The 20,603-nt window shown below is 45.6% G+C and overlaps 1 protein-coding gene across 6 annotated transcripts in view; it reads right to left on the bottom strand.

The window, feature by feature from the left end:
• The window catches only part of Arhgap28 (Rho GTPase activating protein 28), a 161,492-nt gene that overhangs the window by 6,782 nt on the left and 134,107 nt on the right, over positions 1-20,603 (bottom strand). For 4 of the 6 annotated variants that reach the window (NM_172964.4, XM_006524343.4, XM_006524341.4 and 1 more), the window contains exons 10-16: positions 19,464-19,541; positions 14,976-15,138; positions 11,786-11,868; positions 8,667-8,864; positions 7,929-8,042; positions 5,947-6,003; positions 3,424-3,548 (exon numbers count right to left, since the gene is read on the bottom strand). In NM_172964.4, the coding sequence (NP_766552.3) occupies positions 3,424-3,548; positions 5,947-6,003; positions 7,929-8,042; positions 8,667-8,864; positions 11,786-11,868; positions 14,976-15,138; positions 19,464-19,541 (818 nt within the window). The remainder of the gene's footprint in view (positions 1-3,423; positions 3,549-5,946; positions 6,004-7,928; positions 8,043-8,666; positions 8,865-11,785; positions 11,869-14,975; positions 15,139-19,463; positions 19,542-20,603) is intronic. The other 2 variants (NM_001347410.1, XM_017317488.2) reach the window with 1 other exon arrangement.

The raw sequence follows: 20,603 nt of genomic DNA on the forward strand, positions 1-20,603 counted from the left end.
CTCCGAGTGTCTATTTATGTATATCATGGGTATTTATGAGTGTGGACATACATGTACCAGAAGCCTGTGCGTGTGTGCTGGTGACTGAGTTCAGGCCATCAGACGTGGTGAAGTCCTTTCACCTGGTGAGCCCTTCCATCTACTTCAGATTACAACCTTTCAACTGAGGTAGTGATGGGTCTCAGCGGGAGGTTGGGGCTATGGGTCTCCTCAAGTTTCCTCAGATGATTCAAGACCATCCTAGTTAATCTTTATTATAAGTGCAGTCTCTATAAAATACATTTGCTGTGGATAAGGGATGCATATGCCATGGGGGCATGACAGGAAGTCAGAGGGTAACTCATGGTCTCTCTCTATATATACTACGTGTATCCTGGGGAATTGAACTCGGGTCATCAAGCTTGACCGCAAGCCTCTTTAGCCCATTAAGCCCTCTCACTGAACCAGAGTGTTTTCTTGCCACAAAAAGGTCTAATTGAGGATTTTGTAATTTTTTTAAAAATAACTTAGGATTTTACCGGATGCCAACATCCCTGCAGTGAGATTTCAAGTTTTTGTATGGTTGCTTATGTATGGCTGGGCCAGCAATAGTCACATGACTGTTCAGGCTCCTGTTAGCCTGCCTGCCCTCTTTTCCAGCAATCGGAGCCACAGACTTAGGACCCAGGATGGTGCCTACTCTGTGGTGGTGGATGTCACGGTGTCTGTCTTTGTAATTGGTCCTGATAGCTTCCACCAGATTAGTGAGAACACCACCATCTTCCAAGTTAACCTATGTGAAGAGACAGAAGTGCACGTCTCCCTGTGGACGAGCTGCCATAGCCTGGCCTTTCCCTTGATGATGCAATAAGGGACCCCCATCTTGTTACACAGGATGGGCAGGAAGACCACCGACTCAATGGGGGCCTATGTCACGGGTGATCAGCTTCAGCCGAGCCTTCCTGTTCGCCACCAAGATGGTGGCCATACTGACCCCTGCTTTTGTCTCAGCATGGACCAGAAGTCTTTTGCTGCTTCTTCTGCTGTCTCCACCCTGTACTTGTGGGCAAGCTTAAGCAGCTGAGTAGCTGTTTGCCGGTCCAGGGCCTTGGTGAACTGGTTAATGGCAGGAGGCTCTTTGAACTGCTGATAGAGGAGGGCCCTTTGCCACTGCAGCCTGATGTGGCGGGGCCATTTGATGAAGAGAATGAGGTCTCTTTGGGGCTGATGACCACCCGTTCAATGCTAAAATTCTTAGGCCTTGTATCAAAAAAAGGATTCGCAGAGTGCAGAGATAGATAGCACAGCGGTTAAGAACACTGATTATATTCCCAGAGGTCCTGAGTTCAATTCCCAGCAACCACATGGCGGCTCACAACCATCTGCAATGAGATCTGATGCCCTCCTCTGGTGTGTTTGGAGATAGCCACAGTCTACTCATATAAATATAACAAATCAATGTTAAAAAAGAAACTGTATCTGTGGAAAAAAAAAAAGGAGGACTCACCACCTTTTTGGCCACTTGATTCTTCATGAGGGGTAGGGTCAGGGCCACCACCTTCATCCCTTTGGCTCTCTCTCCTTTGGACAGCTTACTTGGCTGGACTTAAATTTCTTGAGAGAGAGTGTGTGTGTGTGTGTGTGTGTATGTGTGTGAGTGACTGCCTACACATAAAGTTCGTGAATCGCAAGTATACAACTTGAAGGACTTACAAAATGACCATCCCTTAAGATTAATAAAATGACTTATTGGAAGCCAATGACAGGTTTTGTCCATTTAGATTCCTCCCATGCCCCCAAACCTGAAAAACAGTCTGACATCTACCATTACAATCTGCTTCTGACTAATGCCATTTCTATCCCCACTGACATAATTATAGCTGCTTAAAATAATACAAATTCTTTATGCCCATTTCACCAATGGTAACATTTTGCAAAATTATAACCTAATGCCCTGTCTTAGTCAGGGTTTCTATTCCTGGACAAAACATCATGACCAAGAAGCAAGTTGGGGAGGAAAGGGTTTATTCAGCTTACACTTCCATACTGCTGTTCATCACCAAAGGAAGTCAGGACTGGAACTCAAACAGGTCAGGAAGCAGGAGCTGATGCAGAGGCCATGGAGGGATGCTGCTTACTGGCTTGCTTCCCCTGGCTCGCTCAGCCTACTCTTTTATAGAACCAAGACTACCAGCCCAGAGATGGCACCACCCACAAGGGGATCATCCCCCCTTGATCACTAATTGAGAAAATGCCTTACAAGTGGATCTCGTGGAGGCATTTCCCCAACTGAAGCTCCTTTCTCTGTGATAACTCCAGCTGTGTCAAGGTGGCACAAAACCAGCCAGTACATGCCCCAATCAGGATATCAAGATCGACCCCTTGTATTCAGAATACAGCGATACCTGTGCTCACTGGGCATCAGGTTCAACACACTGTCAGAGGTGTTCAACGCACCTCCCCCCATCCCAGTCAAGAGTTCAGCACCAGGGTTCTAACATTACAGGCACCTTTATGTTACCCTTAGAACCACGTCTGTCCTCCCCAGTCATAATCACTAACTAACACCCCCCCATGTATAACATCTGTGAGTTAAAAACTATTATACGAACAAAGTCACATGACACGTACACCAAATACGGCTAGTTCATCTGAATTTGCTCCAAACACTTAAGGAGATACAGATTTCACTAGAAGTAATCCAACCATGCCCATGACCGACGTTACAGCTAATACATAGAAGCCGGTGTCTCTTGTCATCTGTAAAACTGTAGGGTCAGCTGTTTCTGTGTGAGCACACATTCCTAGAAGATCGGCTAATGCTCTTTTTATGGACACTTCTGGGGATACGTGCTGAGAGCTGTGGGTACCGTTCAGACGCTTGAGGGTGAGGGCGTGCAGGTTTTAAAAGGAGCAGTAACGGTGTCCAGGGAGCTACATGATACTTCTGGAACCGAGATATTGACAAAACTAACGGCCATATTTATTGCTCTAATGAAAGATAAAACTCATTGATCAAATCACCTTTTTACAAAAAGAAAAAAATCATGGGGTTGGGGAGGCTATTCAGCCATTAAGAAGGCTTGCCTGTTTTCCAGTAAATGGAATTTAATTCCCAGCACCCATCCATATTAAGTTGCTCACAATTGCCTGTAACTCAAGCTCCAAGGGATCCAATTGGGCCTCTGCAGGGAACCTTCACACATGGCAGATACACATATGCATAAATAAATAGATCAAAATAAATCTTAATAAAAGAATCCCATAGGACCAACTCCTCTATGATCCTATTGTCTACCCATCCTCACATCTTAACCCCTGTAATCTACTTGTAAACTTGCAAGGCAACAGCTGCAATTGTTCAGAAGCCCACAGCTGCAGGAGTGTGGGCAGCCATCTGATTCCCACCCACCCGCAGGCATGGCCTGTAGGCGGGGCACTTACCTGTTCTCATACTGAAATTTCGCCAGGATATCTTTGGCTTTGGTCTGACTGTTGAGCTGAATGGCCATGGACACTTTGGACAGAAGTGGAGCGTGGACCCTTATGACACCTTCTGGCACATCAGACTGTCATCGAGGAAAGAGCAAAACTCGGTCAGACTAGCGTGTTCAATGGCTGCACGCGGGCGCTGGAAATCGGGGGCTTTCTGAATGAGGAGCACCTGCCCACATGAGCAGTGCTCAGCCAGGCTGGAGCATGCCTCCTTCTCTCCCACAAGGTCAACCACCAAATCCGACCTGGGACTCTACTCGCATGCACATGTAGGCATCACTCAGATGCCTGGCATCACAGGAAAGATGTGGATTCTGACAGATGGCATACCTTTATTGAACAATATCCTCAAAACCTTAATTTAAATATATATACACACATATATAATGACATATATATATACACATCAGTATCTTTATTAAATATATATGTGTATATATGTAAATCTAATGATACTTATCAGTATCTTTATGTATACATATAAAATGATATCTATCAATTATATTTATTGAAGAATGTCCTAAAAACCCTACTTTAAGATGTATACACACATACACACACACACACACACACACACGTATGAGTTGCTACAATGTATGCCCTAGAACACTATGTTAGCTGGTCTCTCCAAATAATATATTGAAGTTCTAACCCCTAGAACCTTGGAAATGTGACCTTATTTGGAAATAGACTCAAGTGTAAAGCGTATTAGTAAATTAGTAATTAATAAAGATGTCATCAACCCTAAATATCTTACTCTGGTAAGACCTGTGCTCCAAGGAGAGGAGAAGAGACAGAGGACACAAAGTGAGAGCACCATAGCAAGACAGCAGTGGGGACTGGAGGGGACACACACCCAGCACCATGGGAAGGCAACGGTGGGGACTAGAGGGACACACAGTGACACCACCACAGGAAGACAACGGCAGAGGCTACATCAGCCAAGCACTGCTGGCATCACAAAAGGTCAGCAGAAGAGTCTGGATTAGAGTTTCCCTCACAGTGCTCAGAAGAAACCCACTGACTGACATTTTCACTTGAATTTTTAACTCCCAAATCAGAAGAGCTTAGATCTCTACTGTTGGTTATCCCATCTATGGTACTCTGTTATAGTTATCCCATCTATGGTACACTGTTATGGTAGTCATAGGAAACTAAAGCACAGTATGTAACACCAGGCCAGTCCTTTTATTTCTTTCTACTATCTGATATCACCACCAAGAACTAAGGTAGCCTGCCACGTAGAGGGATTGGAGTTGGGGGAACTCGGACAGAGACCACAGCTTACTGCAGTCAAGGCCACATTCCTTAAACACTCCTGCCATCTCAGGACCTTCTCATCCGACCTCCCCAGATATCTCTGTAAGATCAGTTCCTACTCAAACATTATTCAGCCTCTTAACAGAACAAACTCACACCCCTTATAATTTTGATGCCTCGGTACCATGTGTATCAGATACATAATTGCTCCTCTGACCCATCAGCTAAAGTTCCGGTATCATTGCTTCAGGTGCAAACCGGAAAGAGCAAGCTTGAAGGGCAGATTGAGACCTACAGCAGACAAGAATGAAGTGGGAGTGGCCTCAGAAGAGCTATGGGGGCTGGGCATGATGGAAGATGCCTATAATCTTCATATTCAGGACATGGAGGGGAGACAGCTGTTAGTTTAAGGCTAGCCTTGCCTACATGGTGAGACTATCTCAAAGATGAAAAATGGCAGAAGTGATAGAAGGCTTCCTGCTTGCTCGGTGGACACAGTACCCCGTGTTCACTTCCCAGAATCACCCACACAAACTCTCACACACACAACCTCTCACATAAACACACTCAAACACCCCCACATTCATCCTCATACACTCACACAAACACAGACACACACACAAACACTCACATATAAACACACACATTCACACACATGCTCACACTCACATACACACACTCACATACACTTACACACTCACACACATGCAAACACTATCTCAAACACTCATACACTCACATGAACACACACTTACTCAAACACTCACAAACACACACACAAACACACCCACTCAAACACACACAGACACACAAGCCCACCTGCCACACTCTCCGGTCTATGGCACCCACCCACTCAAACACTCACAAATACACATACTCACTCACACATGTTCACACTCACACACATACAAACACACACTCAAACACTCACATACACACACTCACACACACTCAAACACCCCCACATTCACCCTCATACACATTCACACAAACACATACTCACACATACACACACTCATACATTCACACACACACAGGCAGACACATGCACTCACAGTCTCTTTCACATACACGTTTCTCTCTCATACATACATCCATACACATTATCTCTTTCACATGCCCATTTCTTTCTCTCTTACACACACACACACACACACACACACACACACACACACACACACACACACCAGTAGCCAGAAAAAAAAACCTTACCATTCTTCTTGAGGAAGGTGATTTTTGTGGTACCTTTGAGGTCTTGAGGATTGAAACCTAAAGAAGAAACATTCCATCTTTCAGATTGACCCAAGAATCCCACAATCCTTGTGGGAAATGTTTAAGCATTTATCAAATGGTACAGTGCTTATGCACTTTGACCCCACAGTCCCTCATTTATAAACTCAACTTAGAACAGATTTCCATTGTGAAAACAGGGACATATATGCTAGGTTATTCACTGAAACTCAAATCATAAGAGGTAAGATCAAATGCTACCGGGGTTCACGGATCTGGGTGGCCTAACCAAGCTATTGTCTATTCTTTAATAAAAGTTACCACCCTGTCAAAAACCACCAGCCATACCTATCCAAACTACCGAACAAAGCTGTCTCGATAGTTTCTAAAGGAACTGACCCTAGCAAAGCCCAGATGTTGGACCTAGGCCGAAAAATCCGTCAAGTTAACCAACCTGCTGGTTCTGGCGAGGAGCTAGCTTGCTCCTGGAGTGACTGCCTAGCAGTGCAAGGCCCTGAGTTTGATCCCAGCACAGGGGGGGTGGGGGGGAAAGGTTGTTTTTTTTTTTTTTCATAAAGACTTCATTTTTCATGTAATCAATAAGTGGAATACAGGCATTAGTTGTGATTGCAAGCATATCAGTGAGAACTAATCTCTGACTCCCCACAATCCCCCGCGCCTTGGCTCCCTTCAACCTTCAAGATGGAGCTTAGAATCTGCTTCCTTCATTGTTATGCACAAAGCCACATTGGCACCTGTATCTGTAGTATTGTTGTATCAGTGGCCTTGGCTCACCAGCGCCACAGCTGGTCTCACACTCTTGCACACTCCTGAGTGTTCATGGCACTTCGATCCCTTAGTCCCTAAATTGCAAGGTTTTGCACTCTCAGAGTTGAATAAAATCAGTGCCTAGAATGCACTGCCACCCCTCCACACATTTAATTAAAGCAACATAATTATTTTGAAAAATATTATCATGTCTACCTCCACATAGATAAGTGTGCTCAATAGAAAATCTCTGGATATGTTATGAGTTTAATTTCTCTTCTTTCTTTCTTTCTTTCTTTCTTTCTTTCTTTCTTTCTTCCTTTCTTTTTTTTTTTTTTTTTGTAAATTGACAATTATTCTCTATTCCAGTTTTCCACCATCAAAAACATTTCTTAGCCGGGTGTGGTGGCGCACGCCTTTAATCCCAGCACTCGGGAGGCAGAGGCAGGTGGATCTCTGAGTTCGAGGCCAGCCTGGTCTACAAAGTGATTTCCAGGACAGCCAGGGCTATACAGAGAAACCCTGTCTCGAAAAACAAAAAACAAAAAACAAAACAAAAACATTTCTTTTCCTACTTATTTGATATACTGTCATAGGTACGTTCTTGCTGCTGCAGTAGCATATCCTGAGTAAACCAGTTGAAGAGAGAAAGGGCTCATTTTGACTTATGGCCCCACAGGTCTGCATGCACCAGGGCAGAAAGGGCAGAGCAGCAGCAGGAGGGACCTAGCAGTTCACATCACAGCCACACTCAGGAAGTAGAGAGTGGAGAGGAGGTGAGGCCAGGCAATAAGCCCTCAGGGACCCCACCCCTCAGTGACCCACTTCCTCCAGGGGGGCCTCCACCTCCTAAATGTACCACAACATTCCCAAACAGCCACCAGCCAAGGACCAAGTGTTCAAACCTAGGGGCCTTTGGGGGACACTTCACATTCAAGTCTGACAATCTACCTGCCTGTAAGCCACTATAAGGGCATTCTAAGAAGTTATTCCTGGAATACCAAATGTTTTTCATGAGACTGACATTTCAAGGACTTTAACCCCAAAGCAGATAACTCAGCCCAACAGGAAGACCCCAGTGCTCTGTTTATTGGGACTTGCCACAATATCTGTGTGGTGTATTGGTGTAACCCTCCTTTGAGAAGGTGGCGGCTTACCACGGCCCTGCTGTGGGTCTGCCCCGCTGATGCTCTCACCTCTCGATCCAGGGTCTTCCTCCTGAGCAGCTTCTTCATACTCGGGAGCTGCTTCTTCAACAGCATGGTGGCCTCATTCATCCTTCTGACCTGGGTGATCAAGAAAGATGGAACCTGGAGAAGAAAGAAACCCTTAAGTGGAAGCACTTGGTAGATTCGGCCTTTTCTTATAGAAACGCGGCTTCTGCCCTCATTGTCCTCTAACTGTGACATATATCCTAGAGATTGGAAAAATGAGGAGGGTTTCAGTTTAGAAGAGAAAACGTGTTCAGAACATGTTTAAAGAGTGTCCTGCTGTCCCTTGGTCTCCAAGAGGAGCTGGTTCTAGGACCCCTTTGGATTCTCAAATCCTTGGATGCTTGGCTATAGTATAGTGTTTGCACATAACCCACACAGATCCTCCTCCGTACAATTTTCAATGATTTACAATGTTTGATCCAATGCAAATATGGTGTACAGCACTGTTTTATTGTGCTTTTTAGGGACTAGTGACAAGAAAAGTTTGGCACATATATTCAATTTTGGGAGGCTCTTTGGAGTTACGCTTGGTTAAATCCAGAGCTGAAGAGCTCGTGGATGGGGAAGGTTAACTGTGGATGCCATAAACGACCGTGAATTATTTTTCTCACATTTCTGCCTCTTTCTGTTTCCAAGATTTCCTTGCTCCTGAGCTTACGCATCTCCCTGCAGCTGGTGTCTCTCAGAGGCACACTGGACGGCCACCAAAGCCCTACCCACCTTCCACAGAATCTTCTGGTACTTCAGCATCAGGCGGATGATGTGGGTCGCCGTGTTGGCCAGCAGCAGTTCCTCGCAGTCAGAGTGCTTGCTTCTGCTGAAGAACAAGTTGGGCGCCATCACTGTGGAAATGTTCCACAGGTTCATGCGGTTCTTGGATTCGTTGGCGATCACTTTATTGAAGAATGCCATCAGAGCCTAACGAGAGACAGGAGAACCGGGTCCTACCCTTGTGAAACCACCGACGGGCTTCTCTGACCACTCACCCCTAGAGCCCTTTGCTGTGTTGCTAGGAAAGTACGCAAAGGCAAGGATGAGCAAATGTGTCCTACGTCCCCTTAAATTGCTTAGAAGGAGACACATGAGCAGTTAATTCAAATGTCTGCTTCATAAAATAATTCCCTTCTTATGGGCTTATTACCATGGAGTCTACAGATAATAGGCTTTCTTTCTAATCCTAAACGGGCTTGACAAATATTGAAATTAAACATCAACCAGGGAGAGGAAAACACTGCGGCTCAAACAAAATAAATGCAATTCTGTTGTGAAGGAAGGAAAATAATTCTGTAAGTGAAAATGCCCTCAACTGAAAGCCCCACTGCCTAGAGCAATTTACTGTTTTCTTGAGGAAAAAAAAAAAATAATGTAAGCATCAGGGGCCTCTCCTCCCTCAGCCCAAATGCAAAGGCAGGTGGACGCTTCCAGACACGACTCTAGACAGACCATCTTTCTAAAAGTTGTTTGTATGCTTGTTTTATTGTGCATTCTGGCCTCCAACTTGTGATCCCCCTGCCTCAGTTTCCTCAGCATTTCCTGGCATTGGATGCATGCACCACAATGCCTGGTTCTTTGGACTGCTTTTTTTAATTATAAAAATCTTCACCTGGGACAGCGATGTGTATGTGCAGCTTTTGTAAGCATTAAAGGAAAAAGATTAAGAAACTTGGTGATTTCCCAAGTGCACTGAATCACCACGATCCGGGCCCCTACGAAAACCATTGGCACTTCACCAAGAGGCTAGAACGCCCAGAGGGAACTCTTTTGTTTTCTCAAGTCTGGATTCTCCTCTGTGTGTGTGTGTGTGTGTGTGCGTGTGCATGTGTGTGTACATGCATCTATATGTGTGTATATAGACATGCCTGTGCCATGTACACACGTGGAGCGCAGAGAACAACTCTCGGGCGCCTGTCGTCTCCTGCCTGGGACCTGGGGACTGAGCTGTAGCAGGCTTGTTTTTTGACAGGGTGCGTGCGTCACGGGAGCTGAGGCTTGCTGATTCAGCTCGGCCGTGTGTCCAGGCGCTGAACAGTCCTGTCTCTTCCTCCATGGTGGTGGGATTACAGACACAAGCAGCTTTCCCTCGGTCGCCGGGGATCAGAACTCAGGCTCTCAGGATTTCCTCAGGACCACTTTATTGACGGATCCATCCCCCTTGCTCCTCGGCCCTACCATAGTCTCTTTGATTAGGACATGTTTAACATGCCTTTTTAATAGATTCCACGTACTTGCGAGTCTATGATTCAGACATTATTCTCAGTAATTGATACTATTTTGTTTCACTCACTATCTGTGTAAACTCTACAAGGCAGATATTTATAACGATCGTACAGGCAGGAAGGAGAGCGGGCTGGGGATGGATGGAACGAAGCAACCGTCCAGCATCAGTCGGTTAAGTGGGGGCACCAAGGATCTGAAGTAAGAAAGCACACTGTCCAACCGTGGTATTCCTGCCTTCCTTATAGCCAGCAGTTCTAATCCGAGCTCCGACATTTTAGAATGGAAAGACAAAAACGGTGCTGTGTGTGTATGTGCGTGTGTGTGCGTGCGCGCATGTGTGAATCAGTGTGCATCATCCCGCGGGCCTTCTCTGAGATGTCACACTAGAAGTGTACAGAATTATTGTCAGTTTTTCTGTCCTTGCACATGGGAAAGGGTGGCCATCTTGGCGGAGACATTTGAAACCAGATGGGGTTTTGTGATAAAATAACATTGTTTGGGGTGGTACCAGAAACAAATTAAGATCTGTAACTTTTGGAAAAAATAGTGAATGATACTAAAAACTGATGCTTGACTGTTTTGCTGGCCCCACCCTTGCACTGAGGGTGTAAGGTAATGCTCTGTTTTATGCCATGGGGGGCATGCTAGATAACCAGGTCCACACTGGCCTTGAACTCCCAACAATCCTCTTGTCTCAGACTCCCAGGGCTAGGGCTACGGGCTATGGACATGCGCCACATGTTTTTTAACTTACTCAAATGTTTCCACTCTTGGAAACCCCCCCCCCCCAAAAAAAAGCATGCAGAAAAAAGCAACATGACATCTCCATCTCCTGCATCCTTTTGACTGGCCTTAAAATTAGGGGCTCTTTCAGCTCATCACACTTCAGTGTCCGTTCAGAGGGTCCAAGTACCTGCCCTGCCTATACCAGCTTTCTAAGAGCATACTCGCCATCAAAACTACAAGAGAGAATCTCGAATTTCGAAGCATACAACAAAGAAACAGGTCTGGAAGTTAGGGAAGGCAGGGAAGAGGAACCACGGGTACAAGTGTATCAGATGCTCTGTAGCTGGTGAGCAGAGAAGTTGCTTCTCTGGGCTTATTTTTTTTTCTCACTCTGAAGAAATGTCTAGACCCTAGCAAGTGATATCTAAACTCCTAAAACTTAGAACTATTTAAATTGTATTTTCTGTGTATGTTCTAAAACGGGACTATTTTAGAAATCTCACACAGTCCAATGGTCTTAGCTGCCCTCCTCAAAGCTCATTAGAATTATTCCCCCAGGCTGGAGCGAGTTCCAGATAGAGCTGTGTTCTTATAAGATACTAACCGCTCTCATTTGCTCCAGACCCTGGTATGATTAAGCCTCTCTTCTTTCTCTTTCTATTCATCACACTTAATCCTGGCATCTGGTTAGTCACTCAGCATCCCTCAGTTACACTGAGGGAACTAAATGTTAATGTTCAGAAAGAGTTCTGGAGTCTCCATCCTTTGTGTCTGCCTCTCTGCAGCATCACGGGGAGGGGAGGGGGGGGCGGCATGCAAGGCGGTGGGGGGCTGCACCATGCAGTTGGCTCTGTAAGCCATCACACTTCTGCTTCCCCCAGACAAGCCCCACTTACCTGCGCTGTGTCCCTGTTGGCATCAGGCAGGGCCATGACCATGAGGTGCAAGGCTTGAAACTGCACTTTGATGTCAGGTCCTCCTAACAAGAAGACAGAAATAATCACACGCTTGAAACCACCCTGATGCGTTCTGACAGCAATCATGCGAACATCTGGTTGCGCAGGAGGGCTCTGACAGCTTAGTGGGAAGGGCCGGGCTTTCAAGCTCAACAATGTCAATTTGTTCATTTGGACAAGAGCCTCAGTCTGTCACCTCCCTTTCCATCCCAGGATGCCTGTTTATAGGCAGGTAGCCAAAAAGACCCTTTAATCATCATAGATTTATAGGACAGTTTCCTTTTCAGGGTGTGTCCGTGGACCCTGCCTTACTCTGTGAATAGAGGACGAGGCTCAATTGGAGAGCAAGTAAGCATTGCGCTCAAGGACACAGCAGCCCGCGGCCACTAAGGACGTATGTTCTAGAGCCAGGTTCGAATCCCGCTCTTAGTACTAAGGCATTCACCCTTTCTGCGTATCCACAGTGCTGGCATGAGGATTACACAAGCTAGTACGCACACAATGTTCAAGCCAGTGCCTAGAAACAGTTGGCATCATACATGTGTGCACATTATATGCTTATATGATCAGTGGCATTTATTCCCTATCTCACATAGACATTGGGGGAAGCGGTTAGTTTGGGAGACTGTGGGGAACGCTACTCCCTAGTGACACAAGGTGGCGCCAGAGGGCTGGCTGCACACTCAGGGAAGTCCATTCACCCAGGATAATGTACAGCCACCCATGCTGAAACTTTAAAGGGCTTTTCTCTCTGTATCCTCTTCCAAATGATCTGCTGGGGAAGAGTTTCTGGAGAAGCTTGGCCTCTGGAGTGCTGGGGAGTTCTCAAGCTGGAGGCCACCTTTACGATCCCTTACAGTCTGGCTGGAGACCATCGGTTGTTAGTAAAAGCACGGAGCAGCCTAGTAAGGGAAACCTCAAATAAAGAACCTACTACAGCAGTGGGCAAGTGTGTGTGTGTGTGTGTGTGTGTGTGTGTGTGTGTGTGTGTGGAGTTGGAGGGGGCTGGCCATATGTGCACACCCCTGTGTGGGAACAGGGGAGGTACATTCACAGTTCCGATCACACGGTCTCAGCGTTACCCACTTGGACTTTAGGAAGCCACGTTGAAGTTTTTAAAAAGAACATGCCATAGACCTAGTTCATGTGGTAAAGGCTAATGCGTGAACACGTGTAAATACCAGGACCTAGGAAGAACCTGTCCAGTACCAAACTCAGATGAGACCTTCTCTTGCCATATGAACTGCAGGCCGAGAGCCCCATCATCAGATGTGATCAATGCTAGAACAGCCCTGAGCGAGAGACAAGAGATGCAGGTGCAAGTGCAGGCATGGAGGTGTGCGGGTATGTAGGGAATGTAGGCGTGCAGGTGTGCAGGTGTGTCGCTGTGTAGCCGTGCAGTTAGGTGTCCAGGTGTGGAAGCTCCGTCCATTTCAGAGAATTATGATGTTCCTGTCTCAATTACAAGTCTGAGTTGGCAAATATTCCATTTTCCTTTTACTGATGGAACTTGGCCATACGCTGTCTCGTGCTAACAGTTTGTGGCTAATTTATTTAACGCGCACTAGTATGGAAGTCCTTCCTCCTGCCTGGAGAACCATCTAGTCCTTTAACTGAACCAGCAAGTTGGAGGCCAAGACTGAAAAGATGCAGTGACTCTGCACATGAGTGGTAAATAATCTGTGCTCTCTGAGTTCCATGTAGTATGAAGAAGGTAGTTCCAACATACACACACGTATACACACACTCACATAGTCACTTATTCGCACCACACACTCACATATTATTACATACTCACTCACATACTCATACACACACAGATACAAATATACACACACATTCACACACATATTTTCACACTCACAAATACACAAAACACACTCTCACAGCACACACACACACTCATATACACCACACACACACACTCACACATACATGCACACTCACATACTCACACTCATATACTCACAGACACAAATACACACACACATCACACACATATTCACACACTCATAAATACACAAAACACACACTCTCACATATTCATACGCTCACACACTCACAGCACACACACTCACACACACACTCAAACACCCCCACACTCACAAAAACATACACAAATACATGCTCACACACGTTCACAAATACACCCCCACACCACACACTCACACCCCCACACATACACACTGTGATGGTTTGTATGTTCTTGGACCAGGGAGTGGCACCATTTGTAGGTGTGGTCTTGTTGGAATAGGTATGACCTGGTTGGAGTAGGTGTGTCACTGTGGGAGTGGGCTTAAGACTCTCACCCCAGTTGCTTGGAAGTCAGTCTTCCACTAGCAGCCTTTGGATGAAGACATAGAACTCTCAGCTCTGCCTGCACCATGCCTGCCTGGATACTGCCATGCTCCCACCTTGATGATAATGGACTGAACCTCTGAACCTGTAAGCCAGCCCCAATTAAATGTTGTGTTTTATAAGACTTGCCTTGGTCATGGTGTCTGTTCACAGCAGTAAAACCCTAACTAAGACACACACCCACACACATACACAGACACATAAATTAAATGCTGAGTCACTGTATCAGTGACTGATAGCATCTTTGGTCTTGTGAAGTGTATGACCTATTTAAACACTGCAGCCAAACACATCATCCGAATAGACTCTAAACTAGCTGTAAATACAAAATAAGAAGAGTATTTATCCATCCTCGAAGACGACCCAGGTCATGAGATGACCCAGGGGCTGGAACTAGCAGACAAGGTTTTAAAGCAGCTCTCAAAGTATGCAAACGATGTAAAAGAAAGTAATGTAGAATGAATGAAAAGACAGAGCCTGCCAACAGGCAAATTAAAATATTTAAAAGCATCCACTGGACCTTCCAGAACTGAAAAACACTATAGTCTCCTTAAAATAGAAAGGTTTCTTCTTTAGCAAATTAAAAAATTACGGACAACAATCTAATTTAGATATGCGAACCCAGGACTATCATAAATGGTCTTTCACCCCAGGGTCCGCAGGCACCAGCAGTCAGCACAGAGGAACCACACTTCACGGGGCGACCTGGCACATTATGCTGTGCTGACGTATGTCTACGTATATTTTAATCATATCTAACTTCGTCACCTACTTTCCATCAGAGAGATGAAGGCGGGTATATATTCAACAGGGAAGAGAGAGGTGGGCAGCTCTCTGAAGAATGCTTTCAACATGACCGCAGCTTCTCTGTGACACATCTTGTCCCACTTGAACTTGTCAGCATTGAACCTGGCATCCAGTTCTTCGCGGTACTGCTGCAAAGCAAAGCAGTTGGTCAGTACTCAGAGAGACTGAATGTCATGGCCTCTTTCCCACCATCATTACACAGACTATTCTTTTTTTTTTTTTTTTTCTCCGACTTGACAGCTCAAGTTAACACCTGCTAACCTAACCCTCTAACCTTCCCACATGATTGAGCTGGAATGGTATTTGCGAGGTAGTTTTTAAAAGCATTTCCAGAGGTATCCTCAAAACAGTAATAATCTTGAAACAATTGGCCAATTCTGCACAGCTATAAAACCTCTTTACTGAGTCTGTAGCTCTACTTCTGTGGTTTTGGTGGGATAGCACAGCCCCCACATGATAAAGTCTTTGCTCAAATTTGACAGAACTGACATTTTCCGTTCATCATAACCTTGCTGCTACCCTCCCTTCTGCTCCTAAGTCAGACCATGAACACATGCCTCTCCGCTCTTTCACATGTGGAATGAGAAATGCCCCAATAAAGTAACTCTGACTTCACTGCAGAGTGCAGGCATAATAATGACTTTCCTGGAACGGGTACAGCAGCTCTGCCAACACACACATACACACACACACACACACACACCTTCCACATGTTGGTGTATCCTTTGCTCCAGTGCACTAGGCAAACAGCTTGTGTTAAAGCACCAGGCCTTTCTCTGTAAGTTCCACTCACAGTCAGGTCCTACTTGAAAGAGTCTGCATTATCGGGTCATCTGTTTATCAGTGGCAACTGTTCTTTAAGCTTCTTTACTATGGTCAAACTCATTTTCTACCATGCCTTTGGACTTGAGGGTTTACCTCAAACAGCAGGCACCTGGAAGCATCAGACTGATACAGCCCTAAAGAGATAACTTAAATGAGACTTGAGTAGCCTTTCCCTTTTTACAGCCTTTGCCTCGTTCTCGTGAGACGCCTACTTTGAGTCCCGAACAGAGCCAGCCGTTTTGTTCATCTCATGCCAAACACAAGCGTTTCTACGGCTTCCAGAGGCTGCGAAACTGAAATCTGTGTCAAGCTTGCTGAGTTAGGTGCCAAGGCAGGATACTGATGGGTATGCGGCCAGCCTGGGTTCAAATGATGAGTTTATGTCTCAAAAAAGCCAACCAATCAACCCATCAACCAACCAACCAACCCATCAACCAACCAATCAACCCATCAATCAACTAACCCAGCAACGACCAACCAATCCACCAACCCACCAACCAACCAATCCACCAATTACCCAACCCGCCAATCTATCAGTCACTAGAAACCTCTTTTTTTGTTTACCACTAAGGAGAACACAGGCAGAGTCAAAGTCGTGTCCTTAAGTCTCTTTGGAGCACAGAGAAGGCTACATCAGTTTCTGAAGCATCTTCACAAAATAAATAAATAAATAAATAAAAGCAAAGCCCCAGCCTGAAGCTACCAGCTCGGGAGAGAGACCAAACACACAGGGTGGCATAACTCCAAAGCACCTACAGCTAACCTCAGAACAACAGGCAGCAGAGGCAAGGAGAGCTTACACGTCAAACAGTCTGCCTTCTTCCATAAAACACGTTCCCAGCGTTTGGCTCAGATTTCTGCGATGTTTTGAAAAGAACATCACTGAGCATTCCAAAGCATCAAACTGGTTCCAAATGATCTGTGGGCCTCAGACTTGGAAGCTGGCTTTGCAGCTCGTTTGGCTCTAGGTGAGCAGCTTCCTCTCAGGCCTGAGTCCCTGTCAGGCCCACTGATCATCTAGAACGCAAAGCCGGACCACTCAATATCAGCACCCCACCCCCACCCCCCACACAATGGCTGCTGTCATTTACTTGGCTCGAATCAAGAGTAATTATAATGGCTTTTGAAAACTGCCTTTCCCCAAGCACGTTGTCAGAAATGTACTTCGGGGATAAGGAAAACACAGCAGAAAACTTAACCAGCACAGGTACTGAAGGTTTGAATAAAGGGGACGTGAAGGCCTAGGCAACGTATCCAGGGCCACTGTCTCTCTAGCCACAGCGTTTTCCCAGTATCTGCTCACTGGCTCAGATTTCTTCCATGCTTGCTTGCCTGAAACCAGAGCTAGGAAAACATCTGGATTGCATTTGTGGACTAACAAGCGGCAGAATAAACCGGCTGACACAACGTCAAAAACAGTAAGGGAAAATAGACCTTGCCCTAAATTCGGGGTGGGTACTCATGCGTCAGTGAACACACTGAAGGGTGATCAGCCTTCGGTAAGCAGGTTTCACACAAAGAAAGGGTTGTCGAAGAAACGTAACTCCCACTCTAACATCATACGCGGGGCACGTAAGAAACTTTTCTCTTCACAGTGGATCTGCACAGAGAGGGGCTTAGAGGCGTGGAGTTTGATTCTGGTGGCGAAGCCTGGCTCTTTGGCTCTCTTTCTAGTCTCTGACTCAGCTGATAACTTAGACAACCAAAGCAGTCCACACTTTATCCTCATTACTGCGTGTTCTCCCCAGAGGCGTGCCTATGAACGGAACACGATAAATCAAAACAAGCTCACTTCAGGAGCCTTCCAAATGAAACTGTGTTAGTATTTAACCAGCTCCTTGCTGAATGGAGTCCTAATTTCCAACCTGCCCATCTTCAGACATCCCTACAAATGAGAACTTGCCACATTCATTTACAAAGAGGCTCAGGTGGCCGATTCTGTCGGCTGGTCAGGCCCAGCACCTATGCTAGCCGGTGACTGATCAGGTAGATGGCTCCAGGCTTGCACCATTCTGCCCAGTGCAGGGCTCCCCTGTTGGGAGGAAGTGACAAGCTTGTACCATAGCCCAGGTCCTACCAGCTCTCTTTCACTACCAACCAGTCCATTGTTGCTTTGGAGGAGCCAATAGACACAGCCTACTTAATTTCTTTTCACTCAAGAAATATGCTGCAGGCTGGCTGGGCATGGTGGCGCACGCCTTTAATCCCAGCACTTGGGAGGCAGAGGCAGGCGGATTTCCGAGTTCGAGGCCAGCCTGGTCTACAGAGTGAGTTCCAGGACAGCCAGGGCTATACAGACAAACCCTGTCTCGAAAAACCAAACCAAACTAAACAAAACAAAAAAACAAAACAAACAAACAAAAAAAAAAACAAAAAAAAAAAAAGAAAGAAAAAGGAAAAGAAATATGCTACCATATTTCAACATTTCTACCTTGACCCTTCTCATAGGTATAGATTCCCTCAAGTATAAGTGAATTAATGAAGGGATTCCTCTCCACCCCTGTGCCTTTTCTTTCATTGGCTTATCACAATCATTTCTTCACCACCACTTGCACATTCTTTTCAAGGCCCATCATTGGGTGTCCACAGACTGGGGTGACCAAAACGTAGGCATGTGTGTGCCCAAAAGGAAGCACAATGAAAGCTTTTACTAGAAAAGGTTCGCCCCTCCAGGACTCCTCACTGCTCTGTAGAGCTTGCCTGTGTGGGTATAAGAAGGCAGAGCAAAGGAATTCACACTGCTGCGCTGCGGTTTTATGTAGATGCTGGCATTACCATACATGGAACTGGGGTTTCAGAGCTGCTGCTGAGTGAGTACTCCAGTGGTTAGGAGCACTGCTACAAATTCTTAGATGAAATCTGACCAAAGAAGAAGCTAAGAATGGGTCTCAGCTGTGAGCAATTAGCAATGGAAGTAAAAGCTCAAAGACTCCTAAAGGCCAAAAAAAAAAAAAAAAAAAAAAAAAGTTGATCCCCTAAACAGGTCCGGGTGTTTCAAACTCCAATCTGAAGACAAGCAACAGTTTTAATGGCAATGTTTCACTCTTCTAGCTTCTAAGAATCGCAGCATGGAAGAGACATACAACCGAAGTACTTAAGAGTATTATGGCAAGCCAAGCCATACTATCAAAGGGACAACGGCGGTCACAGAGACGAGATTTCTGATGCTCACTGGAACTGGGTCATGGTGGCTTAAGAATGTCCCCCATAGGCTCATATATTTGACCGCTTTAGTCATTAGGAAGTGGCACTATTAGAGAAAGGTTAGGAGGTGTGGCCTCGGGAAGTAGCTGTGGTCTTGGTAGAGGAAGTGCGTCATGGTGGGGGGTTGGCTTTGAGTTTTCTAAAGCCCATGCTAGGCCCATTTTTTTCTTCTCTCTGCCTTCTGATCATGATGAAGCTCTTAGCAACTGCTGCAGCATCCTGAGTGCCACCACGCTCCCATGCTCTTGCCATGTTCCCACCCCAGCCCCCGCGCCACGATGACAATGGACTCACTCTCTGAAACTGTAAGCAAGCCCCCCAACCAAATACTTTATTTTATAAGTGTTTCTCGGGTCCTGAGCGACTGAACGCTGACCAAGGCTAGCTCACGTCTTTATCTGGGAAGAGAGATATCACTGAGTACCTTGACTTTGGCAGTACATCCCGAGAGTCGAAAAATTCCTTCCGATTCCAGACCTGATTCCTCGACTTTCTGAAAAAACTAGAAATTGACAATAAATTACATAAATTAAATACCTCTGTAGGATGACAAACATTCTAATAATAATAGTAATAATAATAATAAGAAGAAGAAGAAGAAGAAGAAGAAGAAGAAATAATTCTAAATAATCTATGAACCTGATACACGGATGATTTCTGAAATACTAATAACTGGCCCAAAAAAGTCAATACTGCCTTTGATTTGCCAGCGAGTAAATTCTCCATTTAGATCATCTATGCTGTAACTTCCCAACATCAACTCCTACCCATGGACTCTGTTGGGTATGTTGTCTTATCTACTGTGCTATGTTTCCAAATTGTATCTTTCAAATATGATAATCATTTCTCTTATGTTGACCAACCAATGCTCAATCACACCATGTGTCTACAGCCACACTACCCTGCATGAACGTAATGTCATCTAAATCTACCCTCATTGGTTACAAAGGACCTAAGAACTTAAAAGAATTCTAGAATATTAACTAAGGACTTAGACATGTAAGAATTAACCTCTCTCTTAAATACTCATGGTAGTGGTGGCGATGATGGTGATGGTGTTGATGGCGGTGAGGACATGATGGTGGTGGCAGTGTTGATGACCTTCAGCCACTGCTCTCTCAACCCTGCCTGTACTACTCTCCCCCCTGCTGAGGGAGGCTGAGGACCCAGCTGGGTTTTGCACCTATGTCATCTAAGCTTGTGCTGAATTGCCTTGGGTTAAAGGTTGATTTTTGCAAAATCCATCCTTGACATTTAGGACAAAGTACGTCATTCGTGCTTTAACTTCCGAGCAGGAAGGGCAGCACGGGGACAAGGACTCTCGACTGCGCACGCTCCCACAAGGGCTCCGGGAGCTTGGCACATGCGCTCAAGGACTCTGGGCTGCGCATGTGCTCACAAGGACTTATGGACTGGGCATGCGCTGTGTACCTTTTACGTTGGCTCATCCTCCTCTGCCCCAGTTGCCGTGTTTGCAAAGTGATAAAAAAACAAAACAAAACAAAAAAAAAAAAAAAAAACTGCCCCTTGGGCCTCTCCATGCTAACGACACAGGATATGACGT

The sequence above is a fragment of the Mus musculus genome, chromosome 17 (assembly GCF_000001635.26).
Source record: "Mus musculus strain C57BL/6J chromosome 17, GRCm38.p6 C57BL/6J".
Classification (NCBI taxonomy): domain Eukaryota; kingdom Metazoa; phylum Chordata; class Mammalia; order Rodentia; family Muridae; genus Mus; species Mus musculus.